The following is a 22,985-nucleotide window of genomic DNA, read 5'->3' on the forward strand; positions in this document are numbered from 1 at the left end:
ATGACTGAGAAGAGTAGTCTGTTTATATGGCTGCCTCAAGGAAGTTTAAATATTCACCTAAAGTTGAATATATATTAAACAGTTGTCTTCTTTTGTTAAACTTCGTAAAGAGTAAATGTGCTCTATTTTAGATACTACTACCAGGAACACTGAAAAGTAATTCTCAATGTAATAGCGTTCTAAGATTTTAAATACTTAGGAAAATTAACAATAATGAGCTCGCAATTAAACTCAAGTCAAATATTGTTCCACTAGGCCTGCATTTAGAGTATGCATTTTCCCCAAATGGGTAGTAATTCAAAAGTAGTTCAAATTATAAAATATATAGAAAGTTCTTTCTCTGTCTTACCTAGTTTTTTATGAGATGTCCCATGTCAAAATTCCATCCAGCCTTCAGCACCTGATTCAAACCCTCTCTTCTCCTCCAAGGCTAACCTTGGTCAGGCCTCCACAAAGGAGCCCTCCCTCCTCTGATTCTTGGGTCCTTTGCTTGTGCCTCTGTTAATGACTTAACTTTTATTATGATGGGTAAGTTTTGATTGGAACACCCAGAAAAACTACTTATGAAGGCAAGCCTGGACAAAAGTTTCTCTTTTATTTGAAATCACCCCTGACACTCTCTAACCTACTCTATGTAGTTTATCACTCCCTCCCTCTATGCTAATAGGAAAGGGAGTGTTCACATAGCCTGACCTTTATTAACTTGAACGTTGAGAAGGATTGGGGTGGTGGCGGAAGACTAAACATTTGTGAGATCATTGAGGGCAGAGGAAATTAAGATACCTTTTTGTTCTTTGCTCCCTTGTACATAATATAGAATCTAGATCAGAGGTCTCAGCCTGGGCACTTTCGTCATTTGGGGTCAGATAAGGGCTTTTAGGGGGCTGTCTTGTGCAATATAGGATAGTTAGCAGTATTCCTCCTCAGTCTTGACAGCCAAAATTCTCTCTGGACATCGCCAAATATTCCTTGGGGAACAAAATTGCCACCAGTTGAGAACCACTGACTTAAACCAGAGTGGAAATTAAGTGTGTGTTGAGTTGCTGTCAGGAATTGTCAGGTTTTTCCCTCCACTTCAGCACTTCTACATCTCCTAGCACTAGCGAGGAGTTCAACAAACGTATTTAAATGAATGAGCCATTCAAATAAGTTGCAAATAATGCACAAGTCTTTCCTCTGAGCCATTAAAGGTAGAGTTTATAAGAATGATATGTATCCATCTATTCATGAGAGAGATGGTATGGTATATTAATTAATGGGGCAAATTCTGGAGTCAGACTGGGTAGGTTCCAACCCAGAGTGCGTGGGTTCACATCCCTGCTCGCAGCTTCCTAGCTCAGTAAGCTCCAGCAAGTTGTTAAGCCTTGCTGCACCTCAATATCGTCATCATAAAATGAGGATGCAAATAGTACCTATCTCACCAAGACTGTGAAGACTGCATAAGACATATGCAGAGCACTTGGAACAGTGCCTGACATGCGTCAGTTATCATGTAAATAGCAAACTGAATACCTACTATACTCCGGGCATTTTACGGGTGATGGAGGTTTAACTAAGGACAAAATATTGAAGCTCTCATGGAGCTTGCAATCTGAAAGGCAAGGAGGAAAGGGAGAAATAATAAAGAGCTGTAAGTGACAGAACGGCAGGACAGACAGGAAAGCTGCACTGAGGTCCCAGATGAGGCAAGGAAGCCGTCCCAGGAGACAGCTAAAGGAAGAGCCTTCCCAGGAACAGTCCTGAAGCCAGACCACACTGCATGTGTTTAAGGTATGGCAAGGAGCACAGTGAGGACTACATACTATATATTATGTTTTTTAAAAGGAAAGAATATTATTTACCAATATGTTTAAATTCCCTTTGAGGGAAAAGAAGCTAAGTAAATTTTAAAACACTACAAAAACATGCCAAAAATATAACAGATGTTTTGTTTGGGTGATGAGACTACAGTTGATGCGTATTTTTTCTTTTCTATAATACCCAGATTTCCTGAATACATACTAATATAATATCCCTAAAAAATCAAAAGCACTTTATCAATGAAAGTACATAAAATACAAGAGGATTTCCATTTATACAGGATTATTTATTATTTTTTTCCTCTATTTTATAGCCAAAATGTTAGTATTTTTGCTTTATTTTGAATGTTCTAATGCAGGCTCAACATAGTATGTTGCAAGTTTACTTTTACTAATATCTCATCTAATATTTTGACTGAAAAGTTTTTCTCTGCCCATATATTGAACACAAATTGTATTTTTTCAACTGACGAGTCATGATAAGAGACATATGTCTTTTGAAATTTCTTCACATCTTCTAAGGTAAAAATGGCTCTCCATTTCACAAGCTTTTCTTCAAATGACTAGTCGGCAAAAATGCTGTGATAGTTCACTTAACTGTTCTTTCAAAACAGACTTTTCTAATCCAAGGCAGCAGCAAAGGATTTGCAGGCATGAAATTACACATCTAGAAAAAAAGTGATAGTTTTAATGTCTTCATTTATGTTCAAATATTTTCAATCCTAAGTATATTTCTTAAATTCTGCGCCTCAGCTACAACACAATTATAATTTAGCATTGATACTTCCGCATTTTACAATCATTTTAAAATGAATAATGAAGTTACCCACTTTGAGTCTGACAGAAATATAACTTTTTAAGTTTGCTGTCTTTTGCAGTGTCTTCCGATAATTTTCTTGACCTAGTATTTCTATTATACTTTAACACATACAAAACTAAAATTTCACTAGAAACTGGAAACATGCATTGCCAGGGTGAAAGGATTGGGGGTGGCTTTAATTGTTTGCCCTCAGGAGATACACAAAATGTGGGAGTGGTGTTTCCATGGATTCTACTGCTTTATTTCCCTAAAGAAGTAAAGTGTAGATCACAGAAATTCTTCTCTTCTTATAGCTATGTGGGCATTAAAAGAGAGAGATGGTAGGAGAGAAAGAGAGAAAGATGTAGATCGAGTCCAAAAAACCAAAATTTCTTGAAAAATAACGATTAAGCTTATAAAAGGGGAATTTAGGGAAATTCTCTCTTAAATTTATCTACCTAGAATCAATAGGGCCAAACGTTCTTCTAAGTATCATAACTATACCCTTGAGGGGATGGAGAGAGTGTGAATAGTTGAGACTTTTATATGATCTCCTATTGCCATCAGGCTCCCTCTCTGCCCCCCCCCCTTTTTTTTTCCTTTTTACACTATAGGTGAAGGGTAGGTTAGTACCCCACCTAGTGTGGTTGCTGGTGAGTACACAGAATAACTGTATGAATTTTTATTTCATCCAACTATTTAAAAGAATGCCAGTGTAAGACATATTCACACATACACATACAAAGCTGTGTTTCACAGACCTAAATAACTATGTATTTTTTTAAATAAGCACCAAAAATTATTTTAATAGATGCATAGCATTTTCAATTCTTCCCAAATATAATTACTTAATTTTAAGTTTTATGTAATGATTAGGTATGTATTATATTAACTATTATCAAATGTATTTATCTGAAGTATTATTAGAATAAAATTTAAAAATATACTAATAGCTTTAAATCTTTGAAAAATCTCTATATGCATGCAAAATTGTGTTTTTTATAACTCACTGAGAGACTATAAATAAAAATGTCTTAATCATTCCATGTATTTTCACATTACACTTTCACTCAGCAGTGTCAGAATATTAATTACCAATATGCTTAAGAACAGTTCTTAAAAATATTTAGCATTTCAAAGTTGAAGAAAATCTCAAACTTGGTTATTATATGCAAAAGTTGTGTCCCTTCCTAAAATACAAAGAAATAAAAACCAACAAGAAAAACTACTTGTTCAGTTCATATCTTCTTACCTTCACTCAGTTCTTGTATATCAAATGTAGTGTCCAAAGTTGTATCTGCAGATATCTCCTTTCCATAATTAGCAGTTAATTGATGATATCTACCCATGAAGAGAAAATATATATGAATTCCAGCACTCATGAATATTCAGCTCAATTCAGAATACATAATTGCCAAACCAAACCCTTAGACATTAGCTAATGCCTTCCCAAGTACATCACACACTCACTGCTGACCTTGAGCCTCTTCTGAAGCCAACTCCAGCAACAGACACCATTTTTATCTCACATACTCCCATTCTCTGGCACTTCTCTTCTTCTTGTCACAAATAAGCCACAAGCAAGGTAGAAAAAGTGGCTTTAGGTTATCCTTGGTGTGTTAGTTCGCTAGGGCTGCCATAACACGATACCATAGACTGGGTGACTTAAACAACAGAAATTTATTTTCTTGCAATTCTGAAGGCTGGAAGTCCCAGATCAAGGTGCCAGCAGGGTTGGTTTCCTCTGAGGGCCATACAGGAAGGATCTATCTGTTCCAGGCCTCTCTCCTTGGCTAAGTTTTCCCTCTGAGCACCAGCACCCTAGATGTGTCTCTATTTTCCTGATCTCCTCTTAGAAGGACACCTGTCAAATTGGATTAGAGCCCACCCTAATTGCACAGTCATTTTAACTTAACACCTCTTTAAATGCCCTCTCTCCAAATACAGTCAACTAAATTCTGAGGTACTGGGAGGTGGGACTTACACATGAATTTTGGAGGAGCACAGATCAGTTCAGCTCATAACACTTGGGCTTACCAGTAAACTGACAAAGGGAAGACAGTTAACTCAGTCTGAGACTGAAACATATCCAGTAAACAATAAACCTTTTCTCCTTGCCTGAAAAGAGCCCATTCTAGTCACTCATTAATAGGCATATGATTTGAGAATTTCAGTGAAAGAAATGAGGCAATATATGAGTTACAACTAACTGTAGAATATATATCTAAATATAATTCCCTCATTTGAGACAGTTTCACTCATTTTTTAAAAACTATGTATATGAGAAACATATTCTATGTTCCCACTCTTACCAAGCCCCAGAACCAGGAAAGAGATCTAACAAATGGTCCTAGAAAGCAGAGGCTGTGTACTGAATATGGTGGATGGCCAACCGCTACTCAAGCAACAAAAGTCACAACTACAGAGAGCTTAGTTCCTATTACAAAAGAGGGGCAAAAACAAACAAACACAAAATGATAGAGGAATTAGATTGCAGCTTAGAGTTATTTGCAATTTTTCTTAAATGCTAAAAGTTCCCACGTCCTAAAAGTAATTGCTTAGTCATTAGGAAGTTACCACTCTTCTTTTTTACGTCTTAGGGAAAAAGAAAAGTAATATAATGCTGTTAGAATTTTCAACATTGAAAATGTTAAAGTAACACTGAGGTGGTAAAAATTCCACGGTCATTTATTTATTCTTAAATTACGGATGGAGCAAACCACAAAAAGAATGTTCTAAAAACCACTTGGGGGAGATGAAAGAAAATTGTGAGATTTCCTTTCAATTACCTACCCAATGATAGCTTCACAAGATATACAAGCAAGTTATTTAGATATACAATCACCGTTTTCAGACCAACAGATATATTATTGTACAGATATATGTGTCCCGTAGTTTCATATATCCAGACTTTCTAAGTGAAGAATGAACAGTTAGGAATCTCTGTTATAAAGCAAATAATCCTTTTTATAGTATAGATATTCACCTGTAATTTATCTCTTTATTTCATTTAAATTTTTAAACATACGGTTTGCTTAAAAACCCAGGTAAAACAAGATACACATGTCTGATATTGCAAAGAAGGAAATAGTGTTTTCAATTATGGTTCATATATTTAATCAGTTATGAATTCCTTAGTTTCTAAAGTTCAATTAAATTAAGACTTTTAAAATAAATATCTGAGAGTGTATATGAAAATTATTTTTCCCTCTCTCCCTCTCCCCCTTTGATTTTCACATGAAATTAATGACTAAAATATGAATTTTAGGTGGAAGAAGAATAAGAAAGCAATAAAATAACAAAAATACCTATGCATAATTTATAATTACTGTTAAAATTATAAAGAAAATATTCTACATGTTTAAATTCATTAGCTGTAAAATAATCTGTTCATTGCACCTTATTTTCTCACTGATTATTAAAATCAGAAATTCATGTTCATTATTAAAATTTTGTCTTTTGGGTATAATGAGACTATACTTAAGAATTCTGAATTCTGAAAACTTATCAAACTATAGTTATCTAAAGACACAATAACAATAACATTGTTTTTGAGTAAACTTGAAAAAAACTTTACTAATATGTAAAAACACTTCAAGGGTCTTGTGTGAATTAATCATCTTTTGCCCAATTCTATTGCCCATTTATTTTTTTGTTGTTGAAGTATAGTTGATGTACAATATTATATAAGTTACAGGTACACAGCATTGTGATTCAGTTTTTAAAGGTTACACTCCATTTAAAGTTATTATAAAATATTTGCTATATTCCCTGCACTGTACAATATATCCTTGTAGCTTATTCATTTTATACATAGTTTGTACCTTCTAGTCCCTACCGTTATCTTGCTCCTCTCTGCTTCCTCTGCCCACTGGTAACCACTAGTTTTTTCTCTATATCTGTGAGTCTGTTTCTTTTTTCATTATATTCACTAGTTTGTTTTATTTTAAAATTCTACATAGAGGTGATACCACACAGTATTTGCCTCTTTCTCTCTGATATTTCACTCAGCATAATACCCTCCAAATCTATTCTCCATCAGATCTGAATGAGAGCCTTGCTGGGTAGGGCATTCTTGGTTGTAGATTTTTGCCTTTCATTGCTTTAAGTATATTGTGCCACTCCCTCTGGCCTGCAGTTTCTGCTGAAAAATCAGATAGTCTTAAAGAAGTTCCCTTGTATGTTACTTGTTGCTTTTTCCTTGTTGCTTTTAATATTCTCTCTTTATCTTTAACTTTTGTCATTTTAATTACAATGTGTCTTGATACGTTTGTCTTTGGGTTAATCCTATATGGGACTTTCTGCCCTCCCTGGACGTGGATATCTGTTTCCTTTCCCAAGTTAGGGAAGTTTTCAGATATTATCTCTTCAAATGTATTCGCAGCCCACTTCTCTCTCTCTTCTCCTTCTGGGACCCCTATAGTGTGAGTATTAGTGTGTTTGATGTTGTCTCAGAGGTCTCTTAAACTGTCCTTGTTCCTTTTCATTCTTTTTTTCTTTTTTTCTGTTCAGCAGCAGTGATTTCCACTACTCTGTCTTCCAGCCTGTTTTGTCCTCAGAACTATTTGCTCTAGGGGTTCCCTCTGTGTGGGCTGGGTGGGTCCCTCTATTGTGACAGGCTGATTACTGTGGGTGGTCTGGTAGGCATGGTTGACCCCTAACCAGGCTGCCAGGCCCTGCCTTGTGCAGAGCTGCAGGACATTGGTTGGCAGGGCTGGGTCATGAGGCAGCTGACTGCAGAGTATTCTTTGGTGTAGGTTTTTCCTGGGGTTCCCTGTGGCTACTGCTGGCTCACAGGTGGGTGGAGACAGGATCCAGGATACCCTGGGGCTGTTGCCCACCCTCTGGTAGATGAAGCCAGATCCTGGGGATAGTGCCAGCTTATTGACTGACAGAACTGGATCATGGGGTCTGTTTGCAGGGCCCAGGGGTCCCAGAGCTGGTGTCAAATCGCTAGTGGGTGAGGCTGGTCCCAGGGAAGGATCTGGGCTTCTCATTGTGGGGGCAAGGTCCACGGGCTATGGGACTGTGGCTCATATCTGCCTGAGGGTGGGTGAGGCTGGTCCTGAGGCTAGAGCATGCTCACTGGTGGGTGGGGCCAGGGCCCAGCAGGTCCCAGGGCAGAGTATTACCTGCTAGAGGATGGACTGGGTTTGCAAGCTGCAGGATTTGTGTCTGTCCACTGGTGGGTGGAACTAGGTCCTGGGTTTTCTGGTTGGAGGCCCTGGGGCTTCTCGGTCTGATACCTGCACACTAGAGTATTGGTCCATGTCTGGGCCCACGGATGGTTGTGGGTTCAGAGGGTCTTACGGCAGCTGCTGGTGGGTAGAGCTGTGTCCCTGCCTAGTTATTTGCTTAACCTGAGGCATCCAGCACTGGTGCCTACAGGTTGTTGAGCCAGGGCAAGGCTGGGTCCTGAGGCTAATAAGCCAAAGGAAGGTTTCCCAAATGGTGCCTGCCAGCACCAGTGTCCACATGGTAGAACCAGCGCCCGAATGGCTGGCACCAGTGTCAACATCCACAAGGTGAGCTCCAGTTGCCTCCTGCCCCTCCAGGAGACTCTCTAAGATCAGCAGGTAGGCCTGACCCAGGCTTCTTTCAAATTACTGCCTCTGCTCTGAGTCCTGGAGAGTGTGATGTTTTGTGTGTGCCCTTTAAGAGTGAAGCCTCCATTTCCCCCAGCCCTCTGAAGCCACATGCTCTGAGGGCTTGTATTCCCAGTGCCAGACCCCAGGCTGGGGAGCTCGATGTGGGGCTCAGACCCTTCACCCCTGTGGGAGAATCGCTGCAATTCCTATTCTTCTCTTGTTTGTGGGTCACCCACCTCGGGGAATGGGACTTGACTATATCATGACTCTGCCCCTCCTGCCTTTCTCCTTGTGGTTGCTTCTTTATCACTTTAGCTGTAGAAGATCTTTTCTCGTAGGTTCTGGTCTTTTTTGTCAATGGTCGTCATGCAAATAGTTATAGTTTTGGTGCACCCGAGAGAGTAGGCGAGCTCAGGCTCTGCCACTGCTGCCGATCTCCTCTTAGGTTTTTTATGTTTTATTAATAGCTTTGTCACTGTTGGCTGGAACCCCTGTTCTGGCCTACTTGAAATGCCCGTGCCATTGGGAATTAATCTGTAGACTCGGCCTACCTGCAGTACTTAAATTGATCGCGCCCTACAAATGGAAGAAATCAGGCACCCCTGGATCCGTGGGCCCAGATTTGTGTTTACCCTGTTGTGGAGCCTACTCCAGCTTTGTACTTTGGGGCTTGCGTTTCTTTCCTGATGCTCAAATTCCACACACTTGTTAAAGGATACGCAGTATCACTTACATGGTAAAACCATTGAAGGAAGCATATTCCTCAGCTGTGAATCCGTAAATATCTTGGCGGGATAGGTCCACTTCTTGCTGAAGAAGAAGACTGACTAAACTCGATGGTTCATCGCTGAGAGCAATCATAAGGGCTGTTCTGGAGCAGGAGATATAAATAAATGTTCATTTATGAGTCTTAAACTTGTATTTTTAAAAAGTTAAGTCTTTTAAATTTACTGTTCATATGTAGGATCTCTACCAGGAAAGGAGTCAGGACAAGGATGTAAGAAGTGGGGCAAATCTGCTCAGAGAGGTGTGCCAATCACAGGTCTCGTCGTAGACTGTGAAGACAAGAGGCCCTAGGAAGCAGCTAGCTCAGCAGGTCTCAATCCCTGCTCCCTGGAACCCTTTTCTGGGAGATGTCTCAGAAATTCTATGGAGGGGTGTATCTGAGACTCTGGGTGCCCCATCCCCGTTTAACTACAGCATCTGGGAATGAGAGGTTGAGTTCCTGTGGAAGGTTCTAACGTTACAAAAAATAGTAACAGTAATAACCTACCAGTCTGGCCCAACTCTTTGATACTACAGATGGAAAAACAGATCCTGGGAGTTCAGGTAATTTGTCCAAAATCATATGGCAAATCTTTTCAATATCAAATATGTATAGGCTTAATTCAAATTGTGGGCAAGAGCAGACTGGAGTATCTGAGAAATGAGCACTTAGCATTTTATATATATTCCTGTTAGATAGCTGTAGTTATATGCTCTTGTTTAACATTAATTATACCTTTGATTTTTATCTGCAGCATTCACATCTGCCCCTCTCTTCAGAAGAAATTCTACCATTTCTGCATTATTTTCAGTAATGGCAAGTAAAAGTGGAGTATACCCATCCTGGAAAAATTATTTCAAAGTGATTATTTAAAATACTGTACCAACATTAGATGCCTTTTAGAATTAAGTTCAATTCAAAAATAAGGATGCTTATATGAAACCTCTGAATGTACACTCAAATTTTAAAAGATTTTGACATATAACAAAATATGACTTTAGAGATCAAGAAAATAAATTGGAGTTGGCCAGTCAAAAAATAAAAGTTTCTACTTTAGGCTTAATTCAAACTGTGGGCAAGAGCAGCCTGGAGTATTTAAGTAATGAGCACCTAGCATTCAACATAAATACTGCAAACCATTAATTCACATTTCATGATGTTGTTACAGTTGGGTTTCCATAGGGTTTCATTTAAACCTCCAAGGTTAGCACTTGTTTGAGGCTGTCACGTAGATAAAGTATCAGTGATCTAAAGTGTTAAGAAGATTAAAAATAAATACTCATCAGTTATCAATAAAGTCTTAATAGGAGAGTTGGGTTACTTTGAGTATAACAAGTGATTCTCTAATACAACCCTATTCTTATAATTATTCATAAGCTTTTAAGTAAAATTTAAAAAGATGTAGATTTTGTGATTTTTAATCAATATTCATTTTAGGGAAAGCAAACATGTCTCATTTGATATAGACCTTTGAACAGTTATAATTGTTAAACATAATCCTTTGGAGGTCAGGGGTGTACTCTGAAATGAAATGGAGAAAGATTTTTTTTAAAAAGGAAATTCTTATCAGTATTGGATCATCTTCTCCTTCACCCTAATTTCACTTCGGAAAATTCACCCTTTGTATAACGTGTTTTAACAGATATAAATGATCTGCGATGAATTACCTTCTTTCACTACGTTCTAAAATATAATGTGTTGTTTTCAAGAGAAGACTACCTTATTTTGAGCTTCAAGGTTAGCTTTGTGTTCGAGCAATTTTTCAACTAATGAGATACTAGGATGGCAGGCAGCGTAGTGAAGAGCAGTATTGCCATCTAAATCCACCAGGTTTGGGTCTGCACCGTGCTCCAGAAGAATAGCAGCACAGCTCTCCTTGTCACGCTGCACTGCCTGGCAGTACAAAAAGAATATATGGGTAACCGATTTACTACTCAGGATCTGATATGTCAAACTAAAGTCTAATACTATATTCTAAAATATGAAATATAAGAAAAGCTAACTAGGATTAGAAGAAAATTTCAACTGAAAAGGAAAAACTAGCACACCTTAGTCGAAGGAGATCTGTTTGCACCATTCCAGACACTTTCTTTGCATTGTTTCTCAATTAAGAGTGAGACAATATTTGAGTTTCCATTAGCACAGGCCAGGTGCAAAGGTGTTCTGTATCAATATAATGAAACACAAAGTTAGAGGTAAGTCTTAGCTGGAGAAGATGCCTGTTATACCCAAGAACAAGCAAGATCATGTATTGTTAAGGTATTTGCTTCATGTACTTATTTATATTTATGCAATGTTTAATTATAATTGCTTTTTACAGAATGAAAACGGCCGTGCAAATGCCTTAAAGATCAACTATTTAACTGGTTTTGCTTTGAAGAAAATTTAACTTGAGTTAAAAAATAGTTTGTTTTTTTTTTAAAAACACCAAAATGGAGCCTGATCCTTGGAAAGAATGATAAAATTAGACATCCAATAAAACCTAGAAATGTTCTCCAAAATCTGAGGTACATGTGCCGGCTCCCAGGAGGAGGGGGCATTGCCTGTGTTTGGAGCCCCTATTCCATGGCATCTGCCCCTAAGAATGTGTCTCTCCCTTTGCTCAGCTATAAAGGTGGCATTTGCATCTAAGAAATGAACACAAAGGTGAAAGCGTAAGGACTCTTTAAGTTGTAAATCTCAACCCAATTTTAAGTTATTAAAATAATTTCTGCTTCTCAAAGAGCGATGTTCTGTGTAGCCCTTCCCAGAACCAAGCACGCGCTCATGAAGTATGTCAGATAGGAATTAGTTCCGTTCAAACTTTGTAGTGTTTAGCCTAGACTGGCCCTCAGTGAACTTTTATTTATTTGTGAAGGTGGTATCGTTATATTCTTGCTTTTAGGTAATTTTAAAATACAGAGTCCTTATATACGTAGCCCAGTTCCCAGATGAGAGACTTCAGATGCCATTGCCCCACTTAATTTTAGGTCCTCAGAAGTACTTTGCGGGTCCCCAGACAGACCTGTTATTGACACTAACAGTAGCAAAGTGTGTCCCAGAAGGACTTGAAAATAATGTAGCTTTCAAAGAACTAGACTGACAAAATCCATACATGATGATATAACTTACCATTTATGGGAATAAATCAAGAAAATATTAAAAATAACTTTGAACACTTAGAAATCCAAAGTTCTAATCAAGTTTACCTGAATGTAATCTCTATCAGCAAGACTATAACTACAGTACAAAAAGCGGACACCTAACCAATATATTATTCTGTTTGAAGAAAGACTATAATCAGAAAGAGAATGGTCAGCTTGGATGACAGACTGAAACCAGAAGTTATCCATGGTTTACATCCTCCATGGTAAAGAAGATCTGAATTTAAGGAACCCATACTTGCCAGTCATTGGAAAGGAACACTTTATTGTAGAACAAAAATGACTCCTCAGACATCCAGGTGTAGATGAAATATCCCCCAAAATTATCTACTTTATTTTGCTATGATTCCATCCTTACCAAACACACTTCTGATAACTAATTTGATTTCTCAGAAATCCTGATACAGGGAAAACACTGATTAGCCTTTTTATTAACATCCATAATTTAGCTTAAAGATAAACTTCCTTGCATAGTAGGAAGTTTCTCCAGTCTTCAACCCAAACATACAGGGACAAATGGCTTTAAGCTGACCTAAAATAGCTTCTTGAGGTAGCGCAGCAAATCCAACAAACATTTTGATCCATCTTCTTCACTTTTACAGATATCTCAAGAATTTAGTCTTAAGGAACGTAGATGGCTTTTACTCAATTTTTAGATCCATCTCTCTCTCTCTCTAACTCCAGTTCTCTTTTTTATGAATTAAAATATGTAAACAAAACCCAAAAACCAGAAACAAAACCAATTTCTCTTCTCTAAGAGAAAGTAAGTGGCATTTGGTAATTCCTGGTAGGTCCTCCAAACGTGGCTGCTGTAGCCCTGCTGGATAATTTCACTCTACAAATGAAGTCTAAACCCTATGTGATGAACTTTTATAAAAATTTCAGAGCCCATCTGTATGTACCAAGGAACATAGGAACTCAGCCACAAATTCAATAGAATAAAATAGCTATGAAAGCTTCAGCTTTCTAAGGAAGTGCTGAGCAATACAGTCCTGTGGTCTTTTACACAAAATCTGAAAGCAAGACTAATTCATGTACAGCAGGAAACATTACAAAGTTTATAAGATCACTCCGCCTTTATAAGATCACTCAGCCTTCGAGACAGTCTTCTAAAGATTTTTACTCAGAATATTTGGCATCCTTTTAAATGACTCATCCTGATTTAAAAAGACAAAATATCTTAACCATATATGGATATAATATTTGCTTTCAAGTTTTAGATTTAACTGTTCTTAATCCCAAAGATCACAACTGGAATATTCTTTGTTATGGCCATTTGCCAAATGTGTACACATATAAGGAAAATGCTTCAAGACCAATGTGAATGTTTTTTACCTAATGTCAAAAACAAAAACCATTCTGTTTTTTTTTTTTTGAAACAGTTGAATGCAAAACATTTATTTACAAAAATTTAGAGAAATGCTTTAAAACCAAGGAAACTATTCCATTTCTAAAAAATCCATAACTTTCATTTTATTAATGTATTATATTCCTATATTCCCAATTGAAGACTTTCTATTGTTACTTTTTATCTCATAGTACTTATCTTACAAGAAATCTGAATTCTCTGAGGCCTAGTGCTGGTTCCTAGGGTTTCAGGTGAGCTAGTGTCCTGTTTCATTCAAGTTCTGTTTTCTCCCAGTCTCTCAGTCTCTCATATACCAGTGAAAGAACTGTCAGCATAGATTGTGGACAAGTGAAGAATTGTCAGATCCAAGAAATCTCTAACTGAACTTTAGAAAAAAGGCATGACTTGGATGTGAAGAGTCATTACTATGGAGACTGAAATGAGAATTGTTTTCCACCACACAGGGTGAGACACGAGAACACAGCTGCCATCTTCAGTTAGGTCCTGTCATGAGAATAATACCCTTCTCGTCAGCAGACTTTGTTGGGCTCTTGATCATTTAGAATTCAGGGTAAATGGAGAAGCAACCAGGAAGCTACCTCATACTGGACCATTACATTATTTCCAACTCTAGGCTGGGCATGTTATATCTAATCTGGGTTTGAATAATGTGACTAAAAGTATTCATTTGGACTTGAGACTTTATTTACCAGGCTATATATAGATCTGAAGGACTTTTTATTAAAAACCATAGAAGTAATTTAATTTTATAGCTGGAAGAGCTATTCAACATCTCCTGTTTATTTTCAAACTTATTAGGCACTGTGCTCTTGAAATAAAACTTATTAGGTGCTTTTGAAATAAAAACATAGGTATATGCCAAATAAGCAAAGCACATTACCAGAGAGCTACTCGGGTTAAATAAGAAGTAGTCTGCAGTGGGGCTTTGCAGATCTTGGTTTGAAAAACACTAAATCTACTAACAGTTCTGATTTGACAGAAGAGGAGATTTAGGAGCAAGGTCATACATATGCAGAGCAGGCCTCAAATTCAGATTTTTATTCCTGAAACAATGTTCTTCCTACTGGGCCACTATGGCCACCATAAACATGATAAAGAACATTTCCATCACTGTAAAAAGTTCCCACATGCCCCTTTACAATCAGTCCCTTTCCCCCAGTCCCCATCTGAAACTATTAATTTGCTTTCTGTGGCTATACTTTTGCCTTTCTAGAATTTCACATAAATGGAGTCATTCAATATATATAGTCTTTTGTATCTAGTTTCTTTCAGTTAGCACGACACCTTCAAGATTCATCCATGTTGTTGCACGTGTCAGTAATTCATTTCTTTTATTAATGAGAGATATCCTTTTATTGCTGAACAGTATCTCTAAGTTATATTTATCTCTATGTATGTGCGCATTCATCAAAAAATATTTATTAAGCACTTGCTATGGCTAGGCAAGATTCTAGGTAGGTAGCAAGCAAAACAGACAAAAATACCTGTGCTTTTGGATCATACATGGCTAGAGGAAGAGATCAACAACAACAAGAAAACACTTAAAATACAAGATACAACAGACAGTATTAAGTACTAAAGAGAAAAATAAGGCAGGGAAGAGAGATGGAAAACGTCAGCGTGGAGGGGGGTACAACTGTAGGTAGAGTAGCCGGGAAGCCCTCACTGAGAAGGTGACAAACCCCTGAAGGAAATGAGAGAGCACGCCATGTGGACATCTCCGGGGAAGCACTCCAAGGAAAGGAACTACCAAGTCCAAAGTCCCTAATAACGGCATGTCTGGCATTTCTGTGCAACACTAAAAAGGCCAGAGTAGCTGGAGATGAGTGGAAGGGAGAATTGTAGGAGGTAAGAGCAGAGAGATAACAGGGTGGGGTGAAGGTCGTGTAAGGCTGTATGAGACTTTGGAAGGACGTTGGCTTTTACCCCTAATGAGATGGAAAGCCAGTGGAAGTTGTATAGGCAAGGGATGACATCATTTGACAAACATTTTAGAGGATCATTCTGGCCAATGTGTTGAGTATAAACTGAAAAAGTTAAAAGAAAACTACCTGGGAGGCCATGGCAGTAATTCTGGTTAAGATATAATGGTGCCTGTGACTCACATGGTAACTGTGAAGGTGGCAAGGAATGGTGGGGTTTTAGATATATTTTGAAGGTGGAACCAAAAAGATTTGCTGTTGAATCAGTTGGGGGATGTGAAAGAATGAGAGAAGTCAAGAATGACTCTAAGGGTTCCAGCCTAAATGAAGGAAAGGAAGTCTTCAGCATTTACAGAAAGAGAAATGTATATCTGAGGAGGAATAATAGGAGTGCGGTGTGGGGATGTCTCAGATGCCTGAGCACTGAAGGGATGGAGCCAGTGGCTCTCACAAGCCAGTCGTTAAATTTTCAGGAATTATTCGAGCTAGGTGACGTAACATTGGCAGCCTGAAATCAGGGCTTCTCCACCCTTTGCCCCACCCCCACCCCTACCCCTACTCAAGAGCCTTTTTATATTAAACATTTACCAGCACACCTCAGCCTACTAGATACACAAGTGATAGTGTAGGCATTTATATATATGAGTCTAGAGTTCAGGGGAGAGGTCTACTGGAGATAAAAAGTTGGAACACATCAGAATATGGATACTTAAAGCCGATCTCTCCTCACCAGGCAAATGAAGATTAAGAGAGGGGGAGAGAGAGAGAGAGAGAATCCTTCAAGGTCTGAGCCCTCCAATGTTCACCAGTCAGGAAGATGAGGAGAAACCAGGAAAGGAGTCTGAAAAGAAGTGTCCACAGAAGTGGGAGAAATGCCAGGTGAACCAAGTGTCCTGAAAGACAGTATTTCAAAAACTAGTGATAGGGCACGTGAGAGATGTGGCTGAAATGCCAGCCAGGTAAGACTGAGAACTGACCACCGAATAAAGTCGTGTTGAGGTTATTCTTGACCCTGTAAAGTAATTCAAAGGAGTGGTGCAGGATAAAAGTCAGGTAAATAGACTGCTTTTGTTAAAAGAGAAGGAGGTAAAACAATCAGCAAGCTGGCACCAAACCTCTAACCATTGTGTCCAGTTGCCTGATAATGATGAAAGGTGATGCCTTTCATGCCCTGGGACTTGAAAACTCCCCAGAAGATTTTAGGTAGGTACATGCAGTACATATTTTCTGTTATTAATGCCAAATACATAGTATCTACATTTTTAAATATTTATATATAATTTTTTTTTGCAGGGAGTGGTGGTTAAGTTTTCTGAGGATCCTCTGAAACTGGAAAAAAAATTTCATATGAGATCACATTAAAAAGTTAATTGTTTTGCTGTTTCAAAGTCTTAAAGTCTTAGTAACCACTGTATCTGGTAAGTCACCTCTACTCTTTTCCTATTAGTACATTAGTAATATGGGAAATCTTAGGTGGCTGGGGACAGTATGTACCACAGGATGGGGCAAGGGTGGAGCTCGAGGTGGAGATTAAGGCAGTGGGAGCGGTGGAGGGAACCAGGGAGGACACAAATGCCCTCCGATATCCAGGTAAGCATTTTTATTATTAATTAATTAATTTAGTTAGTTATTTTTATTGAAGTAGTCAGTTACAATATGTCAATTTCTGGTGTCCAGCACGATGTCCCAGTCACGCATATACATACATATATTTGTTTTCATATTCTTTTTCATTAAAGGTTATTACAAGATATTGAAAATATTTCCTTGTGCTATACAGAAGAAACGTTTTAAAGTCTATTTTTATATATAGTGAGTCACATTTGTAAATCTCAAACTCTGAAATTTATTTTTAAAACAAATAAGCTGAAAGTCAGTCGGGGGTGTGACCTCCTGCCAGTGGTTATCAGACCTCTCCCCGAAGGGCAACGCGCAGTGACAAGCAGTGGAGTCCCCCACACAAGTCCCGTTTACGGTTAGAGAACGCAGTGGCCCCAGCTTCCCCTCCATGCCGCCCTTCCTCACTCTGGTCACCTGTGTTCTCGGTCCAGCATGTTCACGTCATGTTTCTTGAGCTGAAGGTACTGCTTCAGCTTCTCCAAATCCCCAGCTGAGGCAGCTTTGTGAAGTTTCTTTAAATCTTTATTTCGAAAGTTGTAGCCTGGCTGGGCAGGGGGCCCAATACTGGCCTGGCCTTCAGACAGGTATGAACAGGAACTGTGGGGCTCAACCTTCCTCCCCCATAAGGTGAAAATCTTCTTCATGGCGGCACAGGAGACAGTCCTTCAGTTGGACCAAGGATATTCCTGGGCCCCCTAACTGCCCTACCTGACCCGCGGGCCCGGCCCCCCCACGGCTCGCAGGCTCCTGTGGCCAGATCTTCACCCCGGTGTAGTGGAAGCTGACCAAAGGTCGGAACCCGGCTGGGCCGCTTGCCTCGGTTACCTGGCAACACCCGGAGCCTCGCGCAGCCGTGGTTAGGACCCAGCCGCAGGGTCTACCAGTCAAGATCTTAGATTAACTGTTATACTCTCAAGTCTTCCTATTAGATGGAGTGCCTTTGGGTAGAAAGCTACCAACTTTCTTACAAATAACCCTTTCGCCTTCAAGGACAGACCTAATGGCGTAAACTCTTGCAAACTGAGATTTACCTTCCTCGTGGTGGAGATGAAACTCCTCTAGGGATCTTGCCTCCAGCTTACCCCTAGCCTGTCACCAACAAGGTTCACGTGGTACAATTCACCTTTAACAATAACTGAGATCCCTTCATAATCTCAATTTCAAATATACTTTTGAATACCATCTCTCAAAATTTAAGCTCACTTTCTCTCACCACAAAACTCAAAAGATCCTTCCAACTCGTTGCACCCACAGTCCATTAATTCTGCCACCTTTCACTGACCTTGACCACCCTGTTCTCTGTCCTCACTTCCCTCCTTAACTAGATTAAAGTCCATGGTTAATCATTATCATCACTCCCATATATATACCTTCAATATCTTTGCCCCACCCCCATTTCTTTTTACTCATCTACCTAAACCACTGACCTAGTTAGATCTAAAACTCCCATCTAAACTTGTTTGCCCTGAGCCACTGGATGTAACTAAAGGAAAATACAAATCCATGCTGTCTTTTCTCACTTTTAGTTCATAAAAACCCTCCTGAAATGGATTAATATGCTTCCCGGCAATCCTTAGATATTTCCCTGATCCATTCACACTCACACATTCCTTGAACATTTCATATATTCTCCCTCTTCAAACTCATTCTTGGCTGATGAGCTGGCTTCCTGACCCATGGAGAAAAGAGGATGAATCAGAAGAGAAATTATGTAGGCTACCAGAACATCTACCTATGTACCTACACCTTGACAAAAGAGTATTTTTTCGTCTCTCCTGTTCGTATTGATGTTATGTCCCTGTTTCTATCAAAGCTAGAACTTCTATTATATACTAGAACCCTGTCCTCCGTATTGCTTCAGCAACTACCCTCTCCTGTTTTCTCATGTCTTTAGTTTCCCTCTCTGATGATATTCTTATTAACGTAAGTACATGCTATTATTTGTCTATCCTAAAAACAAAAACAAAAACAAAAAAACCCCCAACAAACTCTTCCTAAAACTATTGCCTCATTTCTCTCCTTTACAGCAAAAATCCTTAGAATTGTCTATAATCTTGTGGCCTCTGCCTACAATCTTTCTTCCTCTGTTCTCACTTTTAAAGCAATTCCCATCATTACCCTGTCTCCCATTTCTCTCAATCCACACTGTTTTAAGTATGATTGACTATGAGCTCCATCATGTGAAATCCAATTGTCAGTTCTCAGTTTTCATTTTAATCCTTGTTAATTCATTGCTTGCTCCTTGAAACACTTTCTTAACTTGGCTTCAAAGACATCACACTTCCCTGGTTTGATTCCTTCCTTTCTGACCATTACTTCTCAGTCTAGTTTGCTGACTCCTTTTTATCTCCAGTAATGGAGAGCTTGAGGATAAATCCATCAGTAGCTTAATTTTTTTTCCCTCAAATTCTTGGAGTCATCCTTGAATCTTATCTTTTACACCTATATTTAAACTGCCAGCAAATTCTGTCAATTCAACCTACAAAATATATCCAGAATCCATTTAATTTCTTCCCCTATCCCTGTTCCCTTCTGGGTGACCTCATTCAGTCCCATGGTTTTAAATACCATCTGTATACTATCAACTCCAAATTTGGGAGTTCCAGTCTGGTTCCCTCTCCTGAACTGCAGACTGTACATCCTGTTGTCCATAGACTCGAAGCATCTCATACTTAACATGTCTCAATTCATCTCCTGACACTCCACTCTGTTATTATCTTTCTTACTTAAGAACAGGTAACTCCATTCTTTATGTTGCTCAGGTAAAAGAGTGTTAGCTTTGACCTCCCTCTTTTTCAAAGGCTACATCTAATCACTTATGAAACTGGCAAGAAGTACAAATCAGGACTTGTCTTCAATACTCTTTATATATACTCTCAGAAATAAAGAAAACAACAACAACAAAAAAGGAAATTTAGAAAGAATAATAATTAACATCAACTAGTAAAGTATACAAGCAAGATTTATGAAGAAAAAAAGCCTCTAAAATAATATGACAGGGAAGTTTGTGTATTTAGTTACAAGTGGTTTTCATATTTGTTTGTGGTTAATATTTTCCCTCTTTTTTCATCAGTTTTTCAATTTCTATAATTAACATTAATATTTGTATAGAAATTCTAATAATGGTATAAGGAAACTATCCTTGGAAAATACAGGAATAGAAATATCACAAACTTAAAGATCATATCTCTCTTGTTAGAATAGTTTCTTCGAATTAATTGAAAATAGACCGTTCCTTTTCCAAATTAAGGAATATATTTTTACCCCATCTTATAAATTTTACAAAGACTAGAATTAGGTCTTAATTGAGAACATTGAAAATTAATAACAGCAAAAAGATGATACTCCAACACCAAAATTACTACTTTATAAATTTCCTTTTAAAATTGTGAGTTCTCCAAGTGCAATTGTCTATTAATTATTCCATTCATCCGTCCATCAAAAGTGAATTGAATTTATTGGGACATTTACTCCCATCTCTCAGGGCCCTTCCAGCTATTAAACAATTCCTGTCTACATCTGGTTTGGGTAGGTTGAGAGAAGTAAAAAGGAAGTAATAGTACTATGTGCTAATTAAAGGTGTCCCTCTTTCTTTTTAAAGTAAAGCATTTCTGAATAATGGCAATTGTACTAGATGATCTTTCAAAGTTTCTTTTACAATAGTGCTTACTAAATGCTAGTTTAGTCATTGGAAATGCCTGATGTACAATCATTTCATTAAAAAATTTCCTCTACTCATTGTAAAATGACTATAACTCAATAAAAAAATGTTTAAAAAAATTTCCTCTACTGAGCTTAAAATGCTTGGTGATAATGACAGTTCATAGGTCCATTTACACTCCCACCCTGTGGACCACTAGGTCATACCTTCTCTATCTATCTGTCTCTTACTCTGATGAGCTTGTTGACATTTCACTGAAAAGAAAGGCAACCAGAAGGGAATTTGCACAAGCCTGGAAGACCACACTGACCCACTTGCCTGCACCTGGCCCACCATTGTTCCTTCTTTCCTGTTACCGTGGATGAAATATCCCTGCTCCTAAGGAGGGCAGTCTCTCCACTTGGGAAACAGATGATCACTTCTTGACTTATTAAGGATGTTGCTCCATCAATTTTCCCCTCTCTGACTCCAACAGGATCTTTTTTTCTCTTTTCCTCAATATATGCTGTAATATTCCAATGCTAAAAAAAACCCAGACAAATAAAAGACAAAATCTGGAGCTACTGCCCATTTCTCCCTTTCTCTTTGCATAAAATTCCTTGACAGAGTTGTGTGGGATGATTGTCTCCAGTGTTTCTCTTCATATTCTGTCTTGAACTCATTTCTATCAGGCTTCTGTCTCCTCTTCTTTGGGGACGTGACACCCCTGTCCTACAGACCACCCTTCAGTTACCAGGAGCTCTATGTTTGTGTAAGATATATACAGACATACTGAAGGGTTATTACCTTCTACATCTAATGAGCTGCCCCCATCTCTGTTTGTACCCTTGTCACCCATTTCTATTGCCATAATGTGGGCTATTTCTTCCTTAAATTATTACAGTAGGTTCTAAATGATCACTAAGCCTCAATCTTCACCCACTCTCACTCACCCTCCATACTGCTACCAGCAAACTTTGATAAAAACTCTCCAATAGATCTACACTGCCTGCAAGTCAAATTCTAAACCTTTAGCCTAATGTGACATGGACAAATTACCCCAAGCCGTGTAACACATGTCCCCCAGATAACACAGAGGAAACAGAGCTAGCTTAGAATAGTTTTCAGATAATCTGTTGAGCTCCTGATACCTGCTCATCCTCTTTGCTCCCAGGTGGTCTCCCAAGACCTATGTCCTGTGTATCCACCTGTGTCAGGCTATGAAATTTCCTAAGTCATCTATCCTAGAGCAGTAGGGGACTACTTACTTACCTTAGATTCTCACTGCTAAGGTCACCTACTCAGATCATGAGTTTGACATAATAATGAAAATCTCTATTGTGACTTGGGTTTCCACCTCCGTTTTAGGAGAGGCTGCCATAATTTTCAAGGTTCAGCAGGATCCTTTCTCTGAATCTAAAGGAACTAAGTCTCCCAGAGGAGGTTCATTCAAAGGTTATCTCCCCAGAGCTGGTCAGGGCCCAGTCCTTTGTTTGGAGTGCGCAGGATATGAGCCTTTGGTGCACAGATAGATCAGTCTATTCCTGTGATTCACGGAATTATTACACACACATCTTGCTCATTCCTGCCTTTGTGTCTACCAATTTAGAAAGATTTCCTAGCCATTTATGCAAATCCTTACTATCCTTAAGGGCCCAGCACAAACCTATCCATTTCTTTGAACTCTCCTCCATGCCCTCCCACATCTTTACACATGGAAGCGTTTGCAATCTCCGACACACATTGGGCACATTTGTATATTGCCTTCAAATATCACTTTACTGGGCATGTTGTCTGTCAATGTCCTCATGCAGTAAATACTCAGGAAATGAAATACGACTGATGAATTGCTCAGGTTATTCATTCTTTAATGTAGAATTTCATTTGCCCTAAACTATTCTTCCAATCTTCATAGGATACTTAGTTTTAATATACAAAATTAAATATGCAAATTCTTATTCATTCTTCATTTCCGACTGCTAGCATAGTCCCATTTCCGATTTACCTTTTCACACGGAAGAGTTTTAATCTTTGTGACTTCTAATCGCTGTGACTTTAATTGCTTTTCTCTGTGCTTTCTCTGCCTCTGGCATTAAAAAAAAATGTGGTGATTAAAATGTCACATCACCTTTTGCACAAAGAAAAGATACTTTGATTTCCAATAAACTTATAGGTCTGAACAGAATTTTGCTAGTTTTTCTTTTTTGTATCAAAGAAACTTATCAAGGAATACTCTTAATTATTTTTGAGTACTTTCCCTAGGTCACAATAGATAACCTGAATCCATCATTCAACATTAGGATAGATGTTAGCTACTATTAACATTGACAGATTACTCT

General features: G+C 38.4%; 1 protein-coding gene across 1 annotated transcript; it reads right to left on the bottom strand.

The window, feature by feature from the left end:
* Window positions 1-2,065: 2,065 nt before the first annotated feature.
* On the bottom strand, window positions 2,066-22,794 carry ANKRD7 (ankyrin repeat domain 7). Its single transcript, XM_074367164.1, is given in 8 exon segments — window positions 2,066-2,466; window positions 3,851-3,939; window positions 8,920-8,965; window positions 8,967-9,057; window positions 9,688-9,794; window positions 10,672-10,845; window positions 11,001-11,115; window positions 17,421-22,794. Coding segments are annotated over 7 exon segments (777 nt in total). The 5' UTR covers window positions 17,651-22,794; the 3' UTR covers window positions 2,066-2,466; window positions 3,851-3,925.
* Between the last annotated feature and the right edge of the window lie 191 nt (window positions 22,795-22,985).

Source organism: Camelus bactrianus, chromosome 7 (assembly GCF_048773025.1).
Source record: "Camelus bactrianus isolate YW-2024 breed Bactrian camel chromosome 7, ASM4877302v1, whole genome shotgun sequence".
NCBI classification, from domain to species: domain Eukaryota; kingdom Metazoa; phylum Chordata; class Mammalia; order Artiodactyla; family Camelidae; genus Camelus; species Camelus bactrianus.